Here is a 22368-nt window from a genome sequence, read left to right on the forward strand (position 1 = left end):
AACAACAACAATCCCCGACCATCCCCACGCCCGACCCCCCCATCCCAACCCTCAGTTTGTGTCCAGCTTCTCAGCCTGAACAAAGGCCCATGCCTCCTCCGGGGACTCAAAATAATGGTGCCGGTCCTTGTAGGTGACCCACAGACGCGCCGGCTGCAGCATGCCAAACTTCACCCCCTTCCTGTGCAGCACCGCCTTCGCCCGGTTGTACCCGGCACTCTTCTTCGCCACCTCCGCGCTCCAGTCCTGATATACTCGAACCTCCGCATTCTCCCACCTGCTGCTCCTCTCTTTCTTGGCCCACCTGAGTACGCACTCCCGATCAGCGAACCGATGAAACCGCACCAACCGCCCGCGACAGCTTGTTAGCCTTGGGCCCCTTCCAGCTCCAGGGGATCCACCTCGCGGATCGCTACCCCCTGGGCCATCTGGGTCTCCAGCAGCTTGTCGATAGAAGCCTTCATCGGCTCCAGCAGGTCCGCTTTGAGCTCCCTGAAGCAGCGCTGGATAACCTCCTGCTGCTCCTGCACCCACTGCATCCACGCTGCCTGGTCCCCGCCCGCCGCCATCTTGCTCTTCTTCCCTTGCACTTTCTTTGACTTCACCACCACTTTTTTAGTCACCCCGCTCCTGGTCCAAGCCATACACTGTCGGGGGAATGTTGCAGTCTTCTTCCCACACCGGGAAATGTCAGAAAAATGCCGTTGGGGACCCTGAAAAGAGCCCAAAAGTCCGTTCCAAGCGGGAGCTGCCGAACGTGCGACTTAGCTCTGCATAGCCGCAAGTGGAAGTCCATTGCGTACAGTTTCTGTTAGCAGTTTCTAAGGGAATCACGGATAAAACCATTGCGTGATAATTTGTGTTCAATTGTATATCATTTTGTAAAGCTCTTGTGTCAGTAATGTGCATTTAAGTGAGTATGAGTGCTGCTCAGTTGAAACCGCCATCACGCACTAGATCATGGGGGTGGAAATTATTCAACGTCAGGACCAAGGCACACTTCCCTTCACTTCAAATAAGTGTTGGATATATCCAGAACGTGTTCTCTTTGTAAACTTGAGCAGCCATGGTCTAATCCTTCGTGGAGCACCCGGCCTATATTTGTGTTGATTTTCCGCAGAAGTTACGATACCCTGGATATATCACGAAAATAAAGAACTGTGGATCAACAGTTCAGAGGTACAGCTAAAGAGGATACTGCTGTGCTTCTGAAGGAAGTTCTGTTTTTTTAAAGTAATAATAATAATATTTATTGTCACAAGTAGGCTTACATTAACACGGCAATGAAATTACTGTGAAAATTCCCTAGTCACCACATTCTGGTGCATGTTCGGGTACACAGGGAGAATTCAGAATGTCGAAATTACCTAATGGCACGTCTTTCGGGACTTGTGGGAGGAAACCGGAGCGCCCGGAGGAAACCCGGGCAGACACGGGGACGAACGTGCAGACTCCGCACAGACAGTGACCCAAGTTTCTGCTTTTTTCTGCTTTCATCAGAAATGAGACCAATTTTGTCGATGCAGCTATAACATGTTACCCAGTTTGAATGGATTTGGGGTTCAAACATCTTACGGGCAGCACAGTGGCGCAGTGGCTAGCACTGCTGCCGCACAGCGCCACAGTCCCACGTTCGATCCTGGCTCTGGGTCACTGTCCGTATAGAGTTTGCACATTCTCCCCGTGTTTGCGTGGGTTTCGCCCCTACAACCCAAAGGGTCGGTGGATTGGCCAAACTAAATTGCCCCTTAATTGGAAAAAAAAATAATTGAGTGCTCTAAATTTTTTTTAAAAAGGGATTCAAACATCTTTATTCCCCCCTTAATTACTTTGGATCACGATTTCTCACTCTGCACTTCTCCTCTTGCAGGCTTATCCCGAATGATCAGTATTTCTGTGGCGTGCTCTATTTCACTGGCAGCGATCTTTTCAACAAGAACATGAGGACCCAGGCACTAGAGAAAGGCTTCACTTTGAACGAGTACACAATTCGCCCATTGGGAAGCACAGGTAAAGCTGGATGATATCAGAAACTTTGGTCTTAATCACAGGCTTTGAATACCCCTTTACTAAATCAATAAAGGTTCCTTTGTTTAAAAAAAAAATAGTGTAGGTCAAATGTAAAGTATGTATCTAATTTTCAATTAATTCCATCAGATTTCTGGTAACATCATGTTTCAAAAAGACTTTAAATGGAAGGCCATCATTCTCACTCTGATGGGTATTTACAACCTGAGCTAATGTTGCCCCTTTACAGGAACGCTTAGGGTTAAATCAAATCAGTTTGTCCTTTCATTCCATATGCAGTTGGTTTGGAGAGGCTAAATAATTCAATTTTAAGATTTCACAAGTGATTTTTTTTTAAATGTCAACCGACCATGATTAATTTGCAGAATGTGCAAAGCTTGTGATTCCTATGTGGTCATTTTGGCAAACTTATCGGTGAGCCTCACACAGCACTCAAAGCCTATCTGAGTTAGGACCGAGATAGCCAGTGGCAGGAGCTATTTAATTATGTTGCTGTATTATCTGAGTGTGTTTTCTCTTATTTAAATCGTTCATGGGCTGGGAGCATTGTTGGCAAGGCCAGTGTTGGTTGCCCATCCATAATTGCCCCTGAGAATTGGCAGTGCACCGCTGCCTTGAACCACCACGGTGGTGTAGGTGGAAAGGAGAAAACAAGAGTTAAAATAAGGAGAAAAAGAAAGTCGTTAACAAAACCTACAGTGTTGGCAATGCTGGACCTTGATATAAATTGAAATGCATGTGGAGGGCATGGTTGCACCGTGGTTAGCATTGCTGCCTCACAGCACCAGGAATCCGGGTTCCATTCAGACCTCGGGTGACTGTGTGGAGTGTGCACGCTCTCCCCGTGTGTGCGTGGGTTTCCTCCGGGTGCTCCGGTTTCCTCCCACAGTCCAAATATGCGCAAGTTAGGTGGATTGGCCATGCCCCTTAGTGTCCAATGGTCAGGTGGAGTTACAGGGATAGGGTGGGGGAGTGGGCCTAGATAGGGTGCTCTCTCAGAGGGTTGGTGCAGACCGATGGCTGCCTGGCCTCTCTCGACACTGTCGGAACTGTTATATAGTGTTGGGGTTAGGTGGAATGGGAAGGGGCTCACAAGCAGCATAAACACTGGCATTACTGACTGGGCCTATATAGCCTGTCTGAATACTGTCGAGTTGTGGTAACTTTTCTGTTATGCTGCAGATGTACAAAGACCAAAGAAAAGTACAGCCTTCGGCCCTCCAAGCCTGCGCCGACCATGTTGGGTTCAACTGACTAACAAAATACTGAATCTTCCACATTTCTGCATTCAAATAAGACTTGGGAGTGAACTCGATAAACTTTTCTTGCTGTGGCTTATAATAGTTTTAATTATGGGGCAAAAATTAAGTTTGTAATCGTGAAAGTTCATGGTTGCTTGACTTTGATGCAACTGTGTGGTAAAAAATGAACCTTTGTAGTGGGTCAGCACTTAAAAAGGTTTACTGTTGGTGCTACATTGCAAGTTGTAATCTAATTGCAACCAGTCACGACCATGTTGACATCTCAGGAATGTATCCTCATACATGTGGAGAGATAAAACTCAGCCCCAGCCAACCACTTTTTGCGTATCAAATCCGACCTGAACCTCAAAATTTTGCATTGACTACAGATGATCAAATCTGTCTTCAATACTACTGACGAGCCTTTCAGATCCTTTGTATTACACATAACTTTGCTTTGAAGAGCAAATTGAGGAAATGCCTTGAGCTTGGACTCCAGCTACTAAAAGAAACCCGAAGATTATTTCCCCTACTTTAGAACTTGTTTTTAAAGATCCCTCCAGGATATTCTCTACCCCATTTTGAAACAAGGTAACCGCACACATTTGCTGGAGGTGCTGGGGTGCTTCGGGGGTGGGCAGGGGTTTTGTGGATTGGGTTCGACGGCTGTACAGGTGCCGGTGGCGATAGAGCTGTTGTTCGTGGCGTTTAGGACATTGAGGGATTGCAAAGGGATTGAGCGGGGAGGTGCCAAGTATAGGGTTTCACTCAATGCAGATGATTTGTTATTGTAGACCTCGGACCCAGTGGGCAGCATTGGAGAGATTATGGAGATTTTGAGGGAGTTTGGCCGGTTTTTAGGGTACAAATTAAACATGGGGAAGAATGAGGTGTTCCCGATCAATACTAGAGGGCAGGAGAGGAGGTTAGGGAGTTGACGTATCTAAGAATCCAGGTGAGCAGCTGGGCCCAGCTACACAACTTGAACTTGGCATGATTGATAGAGGGAATTAAAGCGATTTAAAGAGGTGGGATGTGTGGCCGCTGTCACTGGCTGGGCACGTGCAGATGGTGAAAATGACGGTGCTGCCCAAGTTCTTGTTCATGTTCCAGAACCTCCCTATCTTTGTTCCCACGTCCTTTTTCAGGAAGGTTAGCAAGATAATTTTGGGGTCTGTGTGGTGTTTGGGGGGGGGGGGGGGGGGGGGGTGTTCCTCGAGAGGGGTGTGGGGGGGAGGGGGTGCTGGGGTCACCAAATTTGATAAATTATTAATGGGCGGCGAACATTGCAATGGTTAGGAAATGGGGGGTGGAGGAGAGATTGGTTTGAGGGCGGATCGAGACAGCGGCGTGCAGGGCGACGGGTTTGAGGGCACTGTTGGTGGCGTCTCTTCCCTTCTCACTGGCCAGGTACTCCGTGAACACAGTGGTGGTACCTTCGTTATGGGTGTGGAGCCAGTGCAGGCAGCATTTTGGGTTGGAGGGCATGTCGTCGTGGGCGCCGATATGCGACAACCATAGGTTTATGCTGGCAGGGCTAAGTACCAGGTTCCCGGGGTGGCAGCAAGAGGGGATAGAGTACTTCAGGGACTTGTTTATAGGGGAAAAATATGCAGGGCTGGTGGAGTTGGAGGAATTGAACAAGTTGTCCGAGGGAACAGCTTTAGGAACCTGCAGGTTCTGGATTTGGTGAGGAGAGCGAGATTTTGTTGTGTTTGACTCTGAGCTGCCGAAGGCGAGGGTATGGGCGAGTGACCTGGTAGATTCCTGCGGTTGTAGCTCAAGTTCGCTTTTCAAGGGGTCGGTAGAGGGGTTAACCCGGAGGTGGAAACGGTTCATCGATTTCTTCAAGGAGGATTGGGAGACGACGACTGGAGAGCGGGGGTGGAGATGGGGTCGGGGGGGGGAAAAAGGGGGTAAAAATTGGGAGGGCGGAATGTGGTGGGGTGTTGGTATCGGGGGAGGTTGGGGATTTGTGGCCGTTCATGTTGAATTTTTTTGTCTTCTGATATTTTCGTGTATAGGTGTAAAATAATATATTTTTTAAAAACAAGGTAACCACTATTGCAGCAGGTGATAAAAGAAGACTGATGGTGGCAATACATAATTATATTGATAGGAATTCTCTGGCTATTGGTAGCGTGGAGTGGCTTCAATGGGAAATCCCATTGACCAACAGCGGACAACCTGCCACCGAGAAACACGCAGCTGGGGGACCGGAGATTCCCGCCGATCATGTATGTGTGCGTGTAATAATTCCCTCATGACATTGTTTCCAGTGAGTTGGTGGGAATTCTGTGATTTATTTGGTTATCTAATTGATAACGTGATCAGAAGGTAATGGGAAAACCGCAAAGACCGGAATTTTCTGGCCGTTCCTGTCAGCAGGATCTTCCAACCCCGCCGATGGCAGCCCCCTGCCACGGGGTTCCCATCAGCACAGGCTGTATACACCGGGAAAGCCCATTGACGGCACTGGAACGAGAGAGTCCCGCCACCGGCCAGCAGCAGGCCACCTCTGTTACCGCAACATGCACCACGAGGGGGCATGGAAAACCCCACTCAGCGAGTGTGCCACTTGCAGGAAATGCACACTTTTCTCAAAACATTAGCTCAATATACATTTCTTTACGGATCTCTTTTATCCTGGATTAAAACAGAAAATTTCCAGCATTAACAATATTTTGCTCTCACCTCTAGGGGCAGCACTATGGCACAGTGGTTAGCACTATGGCTTCACAGCTCCAGGGTCCCAGGTTCGAGTCCCGGCTCGGGTCACTGTCTGTGCAGAGTCTGCACGTTCTCCCCGTGTCTGCGTGGGTTTCCTCCGGGTGCTCCGGTTTCCTCCCACAGCCCAAAGATGTGCAGGTTAGGTGGATTGGCCATGCTAAATTGCCCTTAGGTTAGATGGGGTTGCTGGGTTACGGGGATAAGGTGGAGGTGTGGGCTTAAGTGGGGAGCTCTTTCCAAGAGCCGGTGCAGACTCGATGGGCTGAATTGCCTCCTTCTGCACAGTACATTCTATGCCTATGATTCCATCTATCTCTATCTTAAAGACACTCAGTGACTTGGCCTCCACAGCCTTCTGCGGCAAAGAGTTCCACAGATTCACCACCCTCTGGCTGAAGAAATTCCTCCTTATCTCTGTTTATAAAAATGTTTTAATTAAGGGGCAATTTAGCACAGCAAATCCACATACCCTGCACATCTTTTCAGGTTGTGGGGGTGAGACCCACGCAAACACGGGGAGAATGTGCAAACTCCACATGGACAGTGACCTGGGCCTGGATCGAACTCGCGTTCTTAGCGCCATGAGGCAGCAGTGCGAACCACTATGCCAACGTGCTGCCCATCCTGATCTCAGTTTTAAACGATTGTCCTTTCAACCTGAGGCAGTGCCCTCGGGTTCTAGTTCCTCCTACTAGCCTCTCCCTGTCCACTCTATTTAGGCCTCTTAGTATCCTGTAAGTTTCAATGAGATCCCTCCTCATCCTTTTAAACTCCAACGAGTACAGACCCTGAGTCCTCAACCGCTCCTCATACGACAAAGCTCTTCATTCCAGGGAACATTCTTGTGAACCTCCTCTGGACCCTTCCCAAGATCAGCACATCCTTCCTTAGATACAGGGCCCAAAACTGCTCACAATACTCCAAATGGGGTCTGACCAGAGCCTGCTACAGCCTCGCTATGGTATAGAGGGGTGAATTCTCTGCCTCTTCAGTCGCGTGACTCTCGTGGCGTGCCGTTGCTGGCAGCGGGATTTTCCATTGTAGTCATCCCAGGCCCTTCGGAAACCGTGGGTGGGGGTGCGCTGCCGATGGAATGGACATGGCCACTGGCGGAGAATTCACCCCCAGTAAGTGTTTGATTATACTGTAAAAATAAGTTTGGAAACTTGTGAATTTTTAGTCAGCTTGACTTCGATACAGTAACCTAATTTGAAAATCTATCACTGGGTGGTAAGGAATTCTGTGTTTTGTACAGGGTCATCACTTACAGAGGGACAATATTGGTGCAATTTTGCAAGTAGTAATCTAATTGCAGACAGTCAAGACCATGTTGGCGTTTCAAGAATGCAGCTTCCTACATGTGGGAATTAAATTGAACTCCCAGTCGACCACTCTCCCAGTGTGAAATCAGAGTTGAACCTCCAATTTGCTTCACCGATTACCAAATATCAAATCTGTCTTCAACCCAACTGGCGAGACTTTCAGATCCTCTGTACACCAAACTTCTCTTTGAACAGCAAATTAAGAACACGCCTGGAATTTGTGATTTTCAGCCAAATTAAATCATCCACAACTTTCTTGCTTATTAATTGCACAGGCAATGATTTGTCGGGTAACAGCCTTGACTGGATTTCTATCTGGTCAAATAGGCCGGACAGGTAGCGTGTGGTTCAGAATAGCACCATCTGCACGTGGTTTGCTCCCCAGTTCTCGCTGAGATAGACTTCGGGCCTACCGCTTAGTCCTGCCCGACAGTAAAACATAAGCCGTGAGGCGGCAACCCTTGAATAACCCAGGGTGCTACCTGGAGAAGACGAAGAGAACACGAGGAGCAAGCAGGCAAAGTTTGGAAATTAGCAGAAAGGAATCATGGTAAAAATTTATTTGACAATCTGCTAATTACAAAACTGAAATTGTCTGACGGGCGGCACAGTGTTGAGCACCGCTGCCTCACAACTCCAGGGTCCCAGGTTCGATTCCCGGCTTGGGTCACTGTCTGTGCGGAGTCTGCACGTTCTCCCCCGTGACTGCGTGGGTTTCCTCCGGGTGCTCCGGTTTCCTCCCACAGTCCAAAGATGTGCAGGTTAGGTGGATTGGCCGTGATAAATTGTCTCTGGGTGTCCAAAAGGTTAGGTGGGGATACTGGGTTATGAGGATAGGGTGGAGGCGTGGGCTTAAGTTGGGAGCTCTTTCCAAGGGCCGGCGCAGACTCATTGGGCCGAATGGCACTGTAAATTTTATGATTATGATTGGAAAAGAGCAAACTTTTCGAATTTGAGCTTGCCATTAATTTGATGAGACTGAAAAACTAGGAAAATATAGAAGAGTTGTAAATGCCCATTCGTCCTGACTGGTGCTTATCCTGGCTTCAGCAATACCGTAACTTGGGAAACCCAACAACGCAACTGGCAAGGGTCCGTAAGTATTATTGTAAGAACAAAGAGGCTGCTGGCTTTTGCCGGCTAATTTTAGTGAGATTTCAACATGTATCTTTGCTTATAATTTTAATAACCTTACCTCGAATTTTCCTCTGCTCAAGAGGAAGAAAGGAAATTTTGAGCCGCATGTGTCTCATTTCAAAATATTCTTGGGGTAACGCCACAGAATATTTTCTTGTTTGTATTTCATTCGGCTGCTGAATACGCCTGCAGCTGTCGGAGTTTAAAAGACTTTGTAATAAAACCGTGAATAATCAGAAATAAAGTCAGATGTGCTATACTCGAGGCAGAGTCACAAAAGTATAGCGTTCATTTGCACTGCAGACCTGTGCTGGGCTGTTCGCAGACTTTGACATACTTTGCTGACCCATAATTAACATATCAGGTATTCCAGAGCCCTGTAATCTCAGAGGCACACTTATAATAAGATGTAATTTGTAAAGCCGTTCTCATTGCACACAACCTTTTGGTTTCAGCAAAAATAGAAACATTAGGTTCACAACTGCTTCCTAACCTCTAATTGCATTCAATAAGAAATACTTCCCTCATGAAACAAAGTAGGCAGTTACTGAAGGACATTTCCGCACCTTCTACCCAGATTCAATTTAAAATGTGCCAGAAGGGAGAGGCTCCGGCTCTGCTCATCTTTCAATCTTTGTTTTTGTCCTTGTGCACAGCTCTTTTTCTGTCTTTTCCTAGTCTACATACTTTTTGCTATGTACTGAGGAAGTGTTGGTTGTTTCGGCACTATTGAGGCAAGGTGAAAAGCTCTAATCCTCGTTGATTCGTTGCGGCTGGAGGGAGTTGGGGTGGGGGCCTGTCTTTAGTGGCGCAGCTGCTTTTGAGGGGCTTCCCGTCCTGACGATATTGTGTCCACGAGCTAATGATGGTTGCTAGCGATGAAGTTAATCCGTATGATAGTCTTGGCCCTGCTCCCAATTTCAAGAGTTTTGGCGGTGCACAAGAACGTTCTTGTAGCAGAGCGAGCGCCGTCTCTGGACTCTGCCTGCTTCTGCACGGTTAAGTTCCTGTTGCATGGCCTGTCATCCATCCTGGGGAATTCGGATGAGGAGCAACCGGTGAGGAGCCTGGTGTCTCCAGTGAGAGGGTAGAGGAGAAATTCCCAGCCGGGTTTGAGAACTGGCTGACATGTTTATGGGATCAGTCGACTTGGCATGTTGGACGTAGTGAGGTTTATGTTCCAATCATTGGAATCCTTTGAAGATCCTGAAGAGTGCTCACCATTTCAGATCCATAGAATCCCTACAGTACAACCATTCAGCCCATCCACCGACCCTCCAAAAGAGCACTCTACCTAGGCCCACTCCCCCACCCTGTCTCTGTTACCCCACGCATTGATCATGGCCTAATCACTTAAACTGCACATCTTTGGACTGTGGGAGGAAACCGGAGTCCTTTCTTCATGGAGTGGTCTTTATCCTGATTGCCTCGCTCCTCAGTTGTTATCCTGGACTTTACTCCCTGATAATCATGTTGTTGGCTGGCACAGTTTATCTACCTCCAGGAAAGTACATATTTAATTAACATTTTTATAAACACACACAGTAAGCATTTTTATCAACTACAAACATAAATACCCCACACACCTACAGTACTTTATGTATAACCCTTATTTAGGGTGGGATGTCCTGCACCATTGGTTATCCTGATTTAATAAAGTTTAACAAGATTTTATCATGTTACTGTCATGGGAGTGTCCTTTAAGAAATGTTTTGTCTTATCACATGGCTTCAGTGATGTCATTGTGTGGGTGGAGCTGGGCTGTGGCTCTGAGTTTTACTTTCGCTTTGGTTTGGGCCTTGTTTTGTGGCTCGGAGTTTTTGGCTTTCGTTTTCCCATTTGGCTGCTGTACTCCGAAAGAGAAGTATCTTGTCCTGTTCTCTATCTTCAGTTTAAAAGCTGTTTCCAGTCTGCTTGATAACTTGAAAAGAAATAATTGCTTTCTGGAAGGAAGCCAAACCTGCTGTTTCGGTAAGGAGACGAGAGTATCCATACCAGATGGGCCACACCTTTGAATAGGGGGTACTGGTTTATGGGATCTTGTTATTAAATTGGAACAGTTAAAGGGGGAATTTTTAAGGGTTATACATAAAGTACTGTAGGTGTGTGGGGTATTTATGTTTGTAGTTGATAAAAATGCTTACTGTGTGTGTTTATAAAAATGTTAATTAAATTCGTAGGATAAAGCTTGTTTTTGATTAAAAGTGCTTAAGAACTCCGTTGAATAACACCTGAGAGGCAGACCTTGTGCTCATCGTAACCAAAATCAATAAACAGTTGTAGGTCAGGTGAACTCCGTGATATACTTTGGAGTTTTCTAAACCCTGGCCCATAACATTACGCTGAATATTGATTACGGGATTTGTGCAGCTTTGTAATCCAAATATGAACCCGTTAATAACGGCATTTTCAAATTCGCTACTATCACCCCACAAAAAAAATCATCTGCGTGCATTATGAAGGTGTCTGAAAGTTTCCCTCATGGTGCCAATAAAACACCGCACGGTCGGTTTTCAGCTGAAGACAGCCCAACTTTTTTTAAACCGACGTCACGGAGAAAACCAAACTCCAGAGGCATCATTCAACCCGTGTACAAATTTGTTTAACATGCAGAGTACCCTTTCTGTGTTTTGCGCCCCTGAGGACAAAGAAATATTGTCTTTCAAGCTGATATATCTAGCGACTTGCATTCCTAAGCATTTGATTTTTAAAAAATATTTTTATTGAGGTATTTGAAAGATTTAATAATAACAATGACATAAACATGGTACAGTTAACATTTCACCCCCCCATCCCAATCTTCACACACCCCAACCATAAAACAACAATCCGCCCCCCTCCCGCCCTTGGAATACTGCATCTGCTGACATTTTAATTTTCCACGAGAAAGTCGACGAACGGCTGCCACCTCCGGGTGAACCCTAACATTGACCCTCTTAAGGCGAACTTTATTTTCTCGAGACTGAGAAACCCAGCCATGTCACTAACCCAGGTCGCTACACTCGGGGGGCTTCGAGTCCCTCCACATTAACAAGATCCGTCTCTGGGCTACCAGGGAGGCAAAGGCCAAGACGTCGGCCTCTTTCGCCCCCTGAACTCCCGGCTCATCCGACACTCCAAAGATCGCCACCTCCTGACTCGGCACCACCCGTGTTTTTCGCACCATGGACATTGCCTTAGCGAAACCCTGCCAAAACCGTCTAAGCTTCGGGCATGCCCAGAACATGTGGACATGATTTGCTGGGGTTCCAACACACCTCGCACACTGTCCTCTACCCCGAAAAACTTGCTCATCCTAGCCACTGTCATGTGTGCCCGGTGGACTACCTTAAATTGTATCAAGCTAAGCCTGGCACATGATGAGGATGCTTAGGGCATCCGCCCACAGACCCGCCTCTATCTCGCCTCCTAGCTCGTCCTCCAACTTGCCCTTAATGAAACAAATGTAAATGAAAATCGCTTATTGTCACAAGTAGGCTTCAATGAAGTTACTGTGAAAAGCCCCTAGTCGCCACATTCCGGCGCCTGTTCGGGGAGGCTGGTACGGGAATTGAACCGTGCTGCTGGCCTGCCTTGGTCTGCTTTAAAAGCCAGCGATTTAGCCCAGTGTGCTAAACCAGCCCCTGCTCCTCCACCGGAGTTTCCTCCGCCTCCAAAAGCCCCTGGTAAATATGCAATACCTTCCCCTCTCCCAACCAGGTACACAAGACTATCCTGTATCCCCCGTGGCGGCAGCAGCGGAAAGGCCGGAACCTGCTTTCTCAGGAAGTCTCGCACCTGCAAATACCTAAACCCATTCCCTGCTGGCAATTCAAATTTATCCTCCAAGGCTTTCAAGCTGGGGAAGTTTCCCAAGCATTTGTGGCTGACGGAGCCAAAAAGATCTTCAAAATAACCTTTCCTGCCATCGGTAAATCTACCCTTACATCTTGGTCACTCAAATTTTCTTCAAAACCTTGTGCCAATACCTCCAGTGATTTTTACAAGGAATTACTGCTCTTTTCACTGAGTCAAGGGTGTTATCATCCCCAAATCTGAAACTTGTGGTACTTCCAAATTCTTTAACCTTGTTCTGATCTTTGTCGCTTAGTAACATTTAAACCACTCCATTCCACATAATGGAGATGTACATCCACTGTCTAATACGGCACAATTGAACTCTGTGACCAGCACTTTAATCGCCGGGGAAAACATCTCATTAATAAAACAATACCTTCTCTTTGGTTTAATCTATTTCCGAGTCTTCTGCCTTGTGTTTGGTAGAATCGCTCAGGATAGTTCATTGTACATGGAACTTTGCATCACGGCTAAAACACCAATTGCTCACACCCTGGGCATTTCTGTTAAAATTTCCCAATTCATTCCCCCAGTCATAATTGTTGAAGGTGTTTCTCGTTACTTTTAGTTATAAATCTTCTTTCGTATTGATGATTGCAGCCTATGTCTAGACCACCTCGCCATCCAGTTAACATTGTGGGGCAGCACGGTAGCCTTGTGGATAGCACAATTGCTTCACAGCTCCAGGGTCCCAGGTTCGATTCCGGCTTGGGTCACTGTCTGTGCGGAGTCTGCACATCCTCCCCGTGTGTGCGTGGGTTTCCTCCGGGTGCTCCGGTTTCCTCCCACAGTCCAAAGATGTGCAGGTTAGGTGGATTGGCCATGATAAATTGCCCTTAGTGTCCAAAATTGCCCTTAGTGTTGGGTGGGGTTACTGGGTTATGGGGCTAAGGGTGGTGGTGTTGACCTTGGGTAGGGTGCTCTTTCCAAGAGCCGGTGCAGACTCGATGGGCCGAATGGCCTCCTTCTGCACTGTAAATTCTATGAAATCTATTGTCTCTTCCATAGTCTGTCTTATTGCCGATCAGACCAGTTGTGTCATGAAAGCTACCGAGAAGGAATATTTGCCCAGGAACGTTTTTTTTATTTAGAGCCTGTGACATTTGTTCTAGCAGGGTGTGTCTATCTGCAAATGTAACTTCCGTCAAAACCAGAGCCAATCCATATTTCTAACTTTAGCACAGTCCAACAACTTAAACTGAGGAATTTCTAGACAGAATTTTTGTAGCCTTGTATACAATCTGTTAAATTCCATTATGCACAGGCAGCATGGTGACGCAGTGGTTAGCACTGATGCCTCACGGCGCCGAGGTCCTCGGTTCGATCCCGGCTCTGGGTCACTGTCCATGTGGAGTTTGCACATTCTCCCTGTGTTCGCATGGGTTTCGCCCCCACGACCCAAAGATGTGCAGGGTAGGTGGATTAGCCATGCTAAATTGCCCCTTAATTGGAAAAAAAAATCCATTATGCCCACTTCTATGGAGGTAAACTCCAACTTTCTAAATTTGACAAAATCTGACCAGGCCGCGCAAATCTTATCCATGGAAGTTAATAATGTATCCAAATCTTCATCCAAGCCCAATTTCTCCAGCTCCAATTCCAAAAATACCTTGCACCTTATTTTGCTTTTGTACGATAGTGAAAGTGCCAAGGCCACTCCTTGTTTTTTCCCTTGGGCAAGGATGTAACCTGTGTCCACATGGTAACTTCATTCTTCCATTGGTTGTCGCGTTGATCCTCAGAAAACAATGGTGGGTAGTCACACCCCGACACTCTACCTTTGGATTCAACCGTTTATTGTCCAAGTTACTCTCAATCACTCTGCAGGTTGGAATTCAGAATGTAGTCTTCCGTCCAAAGCAATCTTCATTTGCAATCATTTTCTTACAGGCAGTAACCATCCGCTGCCACCATTGTTAATCTCCGATGGTAACTCTATAATAAGAACAGGGAAGCAAGTCTTGACTTCTTCACTCCCAAGTTTATTCAGTTCAATAATCGCTTCTCCACAACAAACCAGGGTCACCTCTATCCCCTTTATATATTAGTGCACGCAATGTATTAAACAATTAAAAAAAACAATTCTTACTTAAATACTAGGGAACATTAACTCTTTCTTTTTTTAAAAAATATATTTTATTCAAATTTTTTCCGGTCCAACAAAACAATACAAAAGTTTACCTTTTTACAACAATAAAACAGTATATATAACAGTGACCGTTTTAACAAATAAATAAATAATATATAAACTAAATGGCAACTGCCATAACAAAAATAATAACTCTCCACAGATAAAATCAAACAATCCAATATACATAACCAAGTACAAATATCTATACAAAAACACCCCTGAGGACCCCCCCGAGCCCCCCCCCCCCCCCCCCCCCCCCCCCGGGTTGCTGCTGCTACTTTCCCAGTTCCTTTATCGTTCTGCGAGATAGTCAATGAACGGTTGCCACCACCTGGTGAACCCTTGAGCCGAACCTCTTAGTGCGAACTTTATCCTTTCTAGTTTTATAAACCCTGCCATGTCATTTATCCAGGTCTCCACGCCCGGGGGTTTGGCTTCCTTCCACATAAGCAATACCCTTCGCCGGGCTACTAGGGACGCAAAGGCCAAGACATCAGCCTCTTTCGCCTCCTGCACTCCCGGCTCTTCTGCAACCCCAAATATAGCCAACCCCCAGCCTGGCTCGACCCGGACCCCCACCACCTTCGAAAGCACCTTTGCCACCCCACCCAGAACCCCTGCAGTGCCGGGCATGACCAAAACATGTGGGTGTGGTTTGCTGGGCTTCTCGAGCATCTCCCACACCTATCCTCTACCCCGAAAAATTTACTGAGCCTTGCTCGGGTCATATGCGCCCTGTGCAAAACCTTGAACTGTATCAGGCTTAGCCTGGCGCACGAGGACGACGAGTTTACCGTACGTAGGGCATCAGCCCACCGCCCCTCCTCAATCTCTTCCCCCAGCTCTTCTTCCCATTTCCCCTTCAGCTCATCCACCATGATCTCCCCCTCGTCCCTCATTTCCCTGTATATATCCGACACCCTACCATCCCCCACCCATGTCCCTGAGATCACTCTGTCTTGAATCTCCTGCGTCGGGAGCTGCGGGAATTCCCTCACCTGTTGCCTCGCAAATGCCCTCAGTTGCATGTACCGAAATGCATTCCCTTGGGGCAACCCATATTTTTCCGTCAGCGCTCCCAGACTCGCAAACGTCCCGTCTACGAACAGATCTCTCAGTTGCACAACCCCAGCTCTCTGCCATGCTCCAAATCCCCCATCCATTCTCCCTGGGACAAACCTATGATTATTCCTTATCGGGGACCGCACCGAGGCTCCCGTCCTTCCCCTATGTCGTCTCCACTGCCCACAAATTTTTAGCGTTGCCACCACCACTGGACTTGTGGTGTATTTCTTCGGGGAGAACGGCAATGGCGCCGTCGCCAGTGCTTGTAGGCTGGTTCCTTTGCAGGACGCCATCTCCAATCTCTTCCACGCCGCTCCCTCCCCTTCTCCCATCCACTTACACACCATTGAGATATTGGCGGCCCAGTAATATTCACTTAGGCTCGGTAGTGCCAGCCCCCCCCTATCCCTGCTACGCTGCAAGAACCCCCTCCTCACTCTCGGAGTCTTCTCGGCCCACACAAAACTCATGACACTTTTCTCAATTTTCTTGAAAAAAGCCTTCGTGACCATCACCGGAAGGCACTGAAACACAAAAAGGAATCTCGGGAGGACTACCATTTTGACCACCTGCACCCTACCCACCAGTGACAGGGGCACCATGTCCCATCTCTTAAAATCCTCCTCCAACTGTTCCACCAATCTTGGTAAATTAAGCCTATGTAGGGTTCCCCAACTCCTGGCTATCTGAATCCCTAAGTACCTGAAATCTCTTATTACCTTCCTCAGCGGTAAATCATCTATTCCCCTGCTCTGCTCCCCCGGATGCACCACAAACAGCTCACTCTTACCCATATTCAATTTGTACCCCGAAAATTCCCCAAACTCCCTGAGTGTCTGCATTATCTCAGGCATCCCCTCCACTGGGTCCGCAACATACAGCAATAAATCATCTGCATACAAAGATACCCGGTGTTCTTCTCCTCCCCTGAGTACTCCCCTCCACTTCCTGGAGCCCCTCAGTGCTATGGCCAGGGGCTCAATCGCCAATGCAAACAGTAACGGAGACAGGGGACACCCCTGTCTTGTCCCTCTATAAAGATGGAAGTAGTCGGACCTCTGCCTGTTCGTGATCACACTCGCCACCGGGGCCCTGTGCAGCAGCTGTACCCATCCAATAAACCCTTCTCCAAAACCAAATCTCCTCAGCACCTCCCACAGATAATCCCACTCCACTCTGTCGAATGCTTTCTCGGCGTCCATCGCCACCACTATCTCCGCCTCCCCCTCTGGTGGGGGCATCATCATTACCCCTAGCAACCTCCGTATGTTCGTGTTCAGCTGTCTCCCCTTAACGAACCCAGTTTGATCCTCGTGGACCACCCCCGGGACACAGTCCTCTATCCTCGTCGCCATCACCTTGGCCAGGAGCTTAGCATCTACATTTAAAAGGGAAAAGGGCCTGTAGGACCCACACTGCAGCGGGTCTTTATCCTTCTTCAAAAGGAGCGATATCGTCGCCTCCGACATAGTCGGGGGCAACTGCCCCCTTTCCCTGGCCTCATTAAAGGTTCTCGTCAAAAGCGGGGCCAGTAGGTCCATATATTTCCTATAAAATTCCACCGGGAATCCGTCCGGTCCCGGGGCCTTCCCCGCTTGCATGCTCCCAATCCCTTTTATTAACTCTTTCAAAGAACAAAGAAAAGTACAGCCCAGGAACAGACCCTTCGGCCCTCCAAGCCTGCGCCGACCATGCTGCCCATCTAAACTAAAATCTTATACACTATTTCATAGAATCTACAGTGCAGAAGGAGGCCATTTGACCAAGGTCAACACCTCCACCCTAGCCCCATAACCCAGTAACCCCACCCAACACTAAGGGCAATTTTGGACACTAAGGGCAATTGATCATGGCCGATCCACCTAACCTGCACATCTTTGGACTGTGGGAGGAAACCGGAGCACCCGGAGGAAACCCACGCACACACGGGGAGGATGTGCAGACTCCGCACAGACAGTGACCCAAGCCGGAATCGAACCTGGGACCCTGGAGCTGTGAAGCGATTGTGCTATCCACAACGCTACCGTGCTTCCGGGGTCCGTATCCCTCTATTCCCATCCTATTCATGTATTTGTCAAGATGCCCCTTAAACGTCACTATCGCCCCTTCCACCACCACTTCCACCACCTCCTCCGGCAGCGAGGTCCAGGCACCCACTACCCTCTGTGTAAAAAAAAAAAACTTTCGAAAAAATATATCGATCTCAAAGGTTGCCTGTATCCTGCTTGGGTGCAGACCGGTCTTTTATCTGTGGAAGGAACATGTTGGTGTTTTTATCCTTGATTCAGCAATCTTCCTTGTTTCCAACTATGTAATGACTGTTGTTTTGTGCTGTACATTCATTCCCATAGCTACCTTTCTGCTTTTGTTTGTTTGATGTGAATTTTTATTGAAAATTAATTTACAATAAATAGACTTTTTTAAATGTTGTAGAATGTTTATAGAATTTACAGTGCGTAAGGAGACCATTCGGCCCATCGGGTTTGCGCCAGCCCTTGGAAAAAGCACCCTACTTAAGCCCACACCTCCGCCCTATCCCAGTAACCCCATCTACCTTTTTTGGACAGTAATTTTGAGACAATTTTTTTTTTATCATGGCCAGTCCACCTAACCTGCATATTTTTGGGAGGAAACCCACGCAGACACGGGGAGAAAGTGCAAATCCACACAGACAGTCGCCCGAGGCCGGAATTGAACCCGGGTGTCTGGAACTGGGACCCGGCAGTGCTAACCACTGTGCCACCCTGCCACCCTCCAAACACTGCTTCTTTCAACCTTCGATGGGCTCACAGTGACAAACAATATTTGATAAATTGTTTTCGTCCTGATTTCAGAAGTATTTTCTCACCTTGCAACAATTAAAAGATCTTATAATTGAGTTGTTAACTAGCAGCATGGGTAATGGCATTCTTCAACTTGCTTCAAGGAGTGCAAAGCTTTTTGACATCGCTGCAGTATCCCATTACCTTGCCCTTTGAAAGGAACTAATAGTGGGCAGTTGCATGAGAATTCATCATTTGTACCTTTAGTTGCAATAAAGGCTGGAATTTTCCGGTCATTGGGATTCTTTTTCCCGCCGGCAATGCACCCCGACCCGTGGGTTACCTGGTGGCGTAGTGTGGCTCCACTTGGAAGTCTTATTGACAAGCGCAGGGAGTTGAGCATCCCACCTCCAGCGAATGGTGCGCCGCTGAGAAACACCAGGCTGGAGACATGCGGCCAAAATGTCCTTGGAACTATATGCCAATAAGAATTGGAGCCTTCCGTTGAGCAGAGAAATTAGAAGTGTTTACAGGGTGAAAACTTTGCAGACTAAGCTTTTAACACTAGAATATCCGTCAGTCCCCAGTGGAAATGATTCCTCCATATATATGTGTGGCAGGGTCACAGACGAACTTGTCCCGCTGGGAAAGTGTTACGATGGAGACCTAGAATTAACTTTCCGAGTATCGTTTCAAAAGTAGTTAAGATTATAGTCTGCCGGTAATTGGCTTATGGTTTCAAAGGTTGTCTTTTCCCCTGAAGGTGTTTAAAAGTATTGCAGGTGTTGCATCGAATGATGTCAAAACATCCATAAACTTTGTAACTAATTTCTGTCATGTTTCAATGAAACGTAATATATTCTTGTACATAGCTTCCGAAATTTAAACCAACCTTGCAAGCGTCTCATAAAAGTTTCAAATTGGTTTATTACACTTGAGATTGAACCTGTATTTCCTAATTTTACTGCATCCTGTCCCCGCAGATGATGCAAAATGTGTGTGTCGCTGGCTAGTCCAGCATTTGTTGCCCAGCCCTAATTGCCCCTTGAGAAAGTGGTGGTGAGCCGCCATCTTGAGCCGCTGCAGTCCCTGTGGTGTCGGTACACCCACAGTGCTGTTCGGGAGGGAGTTCCAGGATTTTGCCCCAGTGACAGTGAAGGAACGTCCGCTATATTTCCAAGTCAGGGTGGTGAGTGACTTGGAGGGGAACCTCCAGGTGGTGGGGTTCCCAGGTATCTGCTGCCCTTGTCCTTCTAGATGGTAGAGGTTGGAAGGTGCTGCCTAAGAAACCAAGATGTGTTCCTGCAGTTGAGGACAGCACGGTGGCGCAGTGGTTAGCACTGCTGCCTCACGGCACTGAGGACCAAGGTTCAATCCCGGCTCCAGGTCACTGTCCATGTGGAGTTTGCACATTCTCCCCGTGTCTGCGTGGGTCTCACCCCCACAACCTGAAGATGTGCAGGGTAGGTGGAATGGCCACGCTAAATTGCCCCTTAATTGGAAAGAAAATAAATGGTTACTCTAAATTTAAAAACTGTTCCTGCAGTACATCTTGAAGATGGTACACACGGCTGCCACTGTGCGTCGGTGGTGGAGGGAGTGAATGTTTGAGGATGGGGTGCCGATCAAGCGGGGCTGCTTTGTCCTGGATGGTGTCGAGCTCCTTGAGTATTGTTGGAACTGTACTCATCCAGGCAAGTGGAGGGTCAGTGAGCAGGCTATTGCCAAGTGAATGGCACTTGATAGCATCGTCAGCAACACTTTCCATTATTTTGCTGATGATCGAGAGTGGACCGATGGGGCTGTAAATGATGGTTGGATTTCTCCTGCTTTTTACGGACTGAACATGCTTGTCCACACTGACAGATAGGTATCAGTCTTGTACCTGTACTGGAACAACTTGCAACGGGTGCGGCTAGTTCTGGAGCACAAGTCTTCAGTACTATTGCCGGAATATTGTCAGGGCCCAAAGCCTTTGCAGTATTCAGTGCCTTCAGCCATTTCTTGATATTACGTGGAGTGAATTGAATTGGTTGAAGACTGGCATCTGTAAAGTTGAGAACAGCGAGAGGAGGCCGAGATGGATCAATCACTTGGCACTTCTGGCCGAAGATTGGTGCAAATGTTTTAGTCTTGTCCGTTGCACTGGTGTCCTGGGCCCCCATATCATTGAGAATGGGGATATTTGTGGAGCCTCCCTCCTCCTTCTCTTTGTTGTTTAATTGCCTACTACCATTCACGACTGGATGTGGCAAGACTGCAGAGCTTAGACCCTGATGCATCGTTGTGGAATTGCTTAGCTCGGTCTACGGCATACCTCTTCCCTTGTTTGACATGCAACCAGCTATCAGCAGCAGCAGAATTGTACACAACTACAATCTGTAATCTCCAGGCCTGGCTTATCCCCCACTCTACCATTATCATCAAGCCGGGGAATCAACCCTGGTTCAGTGCAGCACCTTGCATAGCTGGAAATTAGATGTCAGCCTGTCACAGTGCCTAATGGATGCTGCATTTAGAGTTGTTAGATCTGTTCGACAGCTATCCCATTTAGCATGGTGTTAGTGCCACTCAACACCATGGAGGGTATCCCCGATGTGAAGATGAGACTTCATCTCCATAAGGACTGTGTGATGGTCTCTCCTATCAATACTGTCATGGACAGATGTTTTGTGACAGGAAGATTGGTGAGGTCAGGTAAGGGTTTTCCCTCTTGGTGGTTCCCTCACCACCTGCCAAAGACCCAGTCTAGCAGCTATGTCCTTTAGGACTCCGAGAGCTTGGTCAATAGTGGTACTACCGGGCCACTCTTGGTGACGGACCTTGCAGTCCCTCCACCCCAGAGTACATGCTACATTCTTTCCACCCTCAGTGCTTGCTCCAAGTGGTGTTCAACAAGGAGTGCTGAATCATCAGCTGAGGGGTTGGGTAGGGTGGTGATCAGCAGGTGGTTCCCTTGCCCATATATGATTTGACAACTTGAAACTTCATGAGGGTTCAGAGTCAATCTTCAGAACTGCCAGGGAAAGGGAAAGTCTTCCCCACACCCCAACCAACAGTATACCACCGTGCCGTCATCTCTGGTGAGACAGGACGTAACCAGGGATGGCGATGATGATGTCTGGGACTTTGCCTGTAAGGTATGATTCTGTGAGTATGACTATGTGAGGCTGTTGTTTGACCCGTCTGTGAGACAGCTCTCCCAGTTTTGGCACAAGCCCCCAGATGTTAGTAAGGAGGACTTTGCAGGGTCAACAGAACTGGGTTTGCCATTGTCGTTTCGGGCGCCTAGGTCAATGTCGGGTGATCTGCCCAAGTTAGTTCCTTTTTGTCTATTTTGAAGCTGATTTGGTATAACGGAGAGGTTTGCTCGAGGCCATTTAAGAGTCAACCACATTGCTGTGGGTCTGGAGTCACATGTAGGCCTGACCGGGTAACGTAGGCAGATATCCTTCTGCAAGGGCTTCAGTGAACCAAACTGGTCACTATTACCAAGGCCAGCTTCTTAACTCCGGATTTATTGACTAAATTTAAATTCCACCAACTGCCATGGTAGGATTCGAAACCATGTCCCCAAGGCATTTTCCTGGGGTTCTGGATCAGTAGTCCGGTGGCATAACCATCACCTCCCGTAAATCATGCTGAGATTACCCAATTATTTTCAAAACATTAATTTTAAGGGTAAGACAGTGCATTTGATGTATCATTAAAACAAAATTAAGGTTCTTTGATGGATTGGAAGATACTGAATGTTGCAAATCATGAAGTTCTTGGGTTCAATATCCAGTCTGTATTGTCTTACTGATTGCTTCGAGTCCTTTTCCTCATCATTTTCTCATGTCCCTCAGTGAGAAATGCAGATGTAAACATCAGGGCTCAGCTGTAATGTCCCACTCAACTGTCCATCAAATAGTCTGTTGTGGTGCAGTCATGAAGAATGCCCACTTGAGCAGGGCACTACAAGTCTACTACCTCTGCACCCGTGGCGGTGTGCCCAGTGTCTGAAAGCACCCTTTGGGGGTGGGGTAGAATTATTGAGCTAATTAATCTCATTTTGCCAAATTATTGATTGTGTTCAGTAGAATGATGTCTGTTCCATTAACATCCTGCTGTGT

The 22368-nt window shown here is 47.5% G+C and overlaps 1 protein-coding gene across 1 annotated transcript in view; it reads left to right on the plus strand.

Annotated features, from left to right (window-relative positions):
* Nucleotides 1-22368, plus strand: part of polb (polymerase (DNA directed), beta) — a 142654-nt gene that overhangs the window by 119925 nt on the left and 361 nt on the right. Inside the window, exon 13 of the mRNA XM_072485968.1 lies at nucleotides 1871-2010. Within this exon, the coding sequence (XP_072342069.1) occupies nucleotides 1871-2010 (140 nt within the window). The remainder of the gene's footprint in view (nucleotides 1-1870; nucleotides 2011-22368) is intronic.

This window comes from Scyliorhinus torazame, chromosome 20 (genome assembly GCF_047496885.1).
Source record: "Scyliorhinus torazame isolate Kashiwa2021f chromosome 20, sScyTor2.1, whole genome shotgun sequence".
Classification (NCBI taxonomy): Eukaryota; Metazoa; Chordata; class Chondrichthyes; order Carcharhiniformes; family Scyliorhinidae; genus Scyliorhinus; species Scyliorhinus torazame.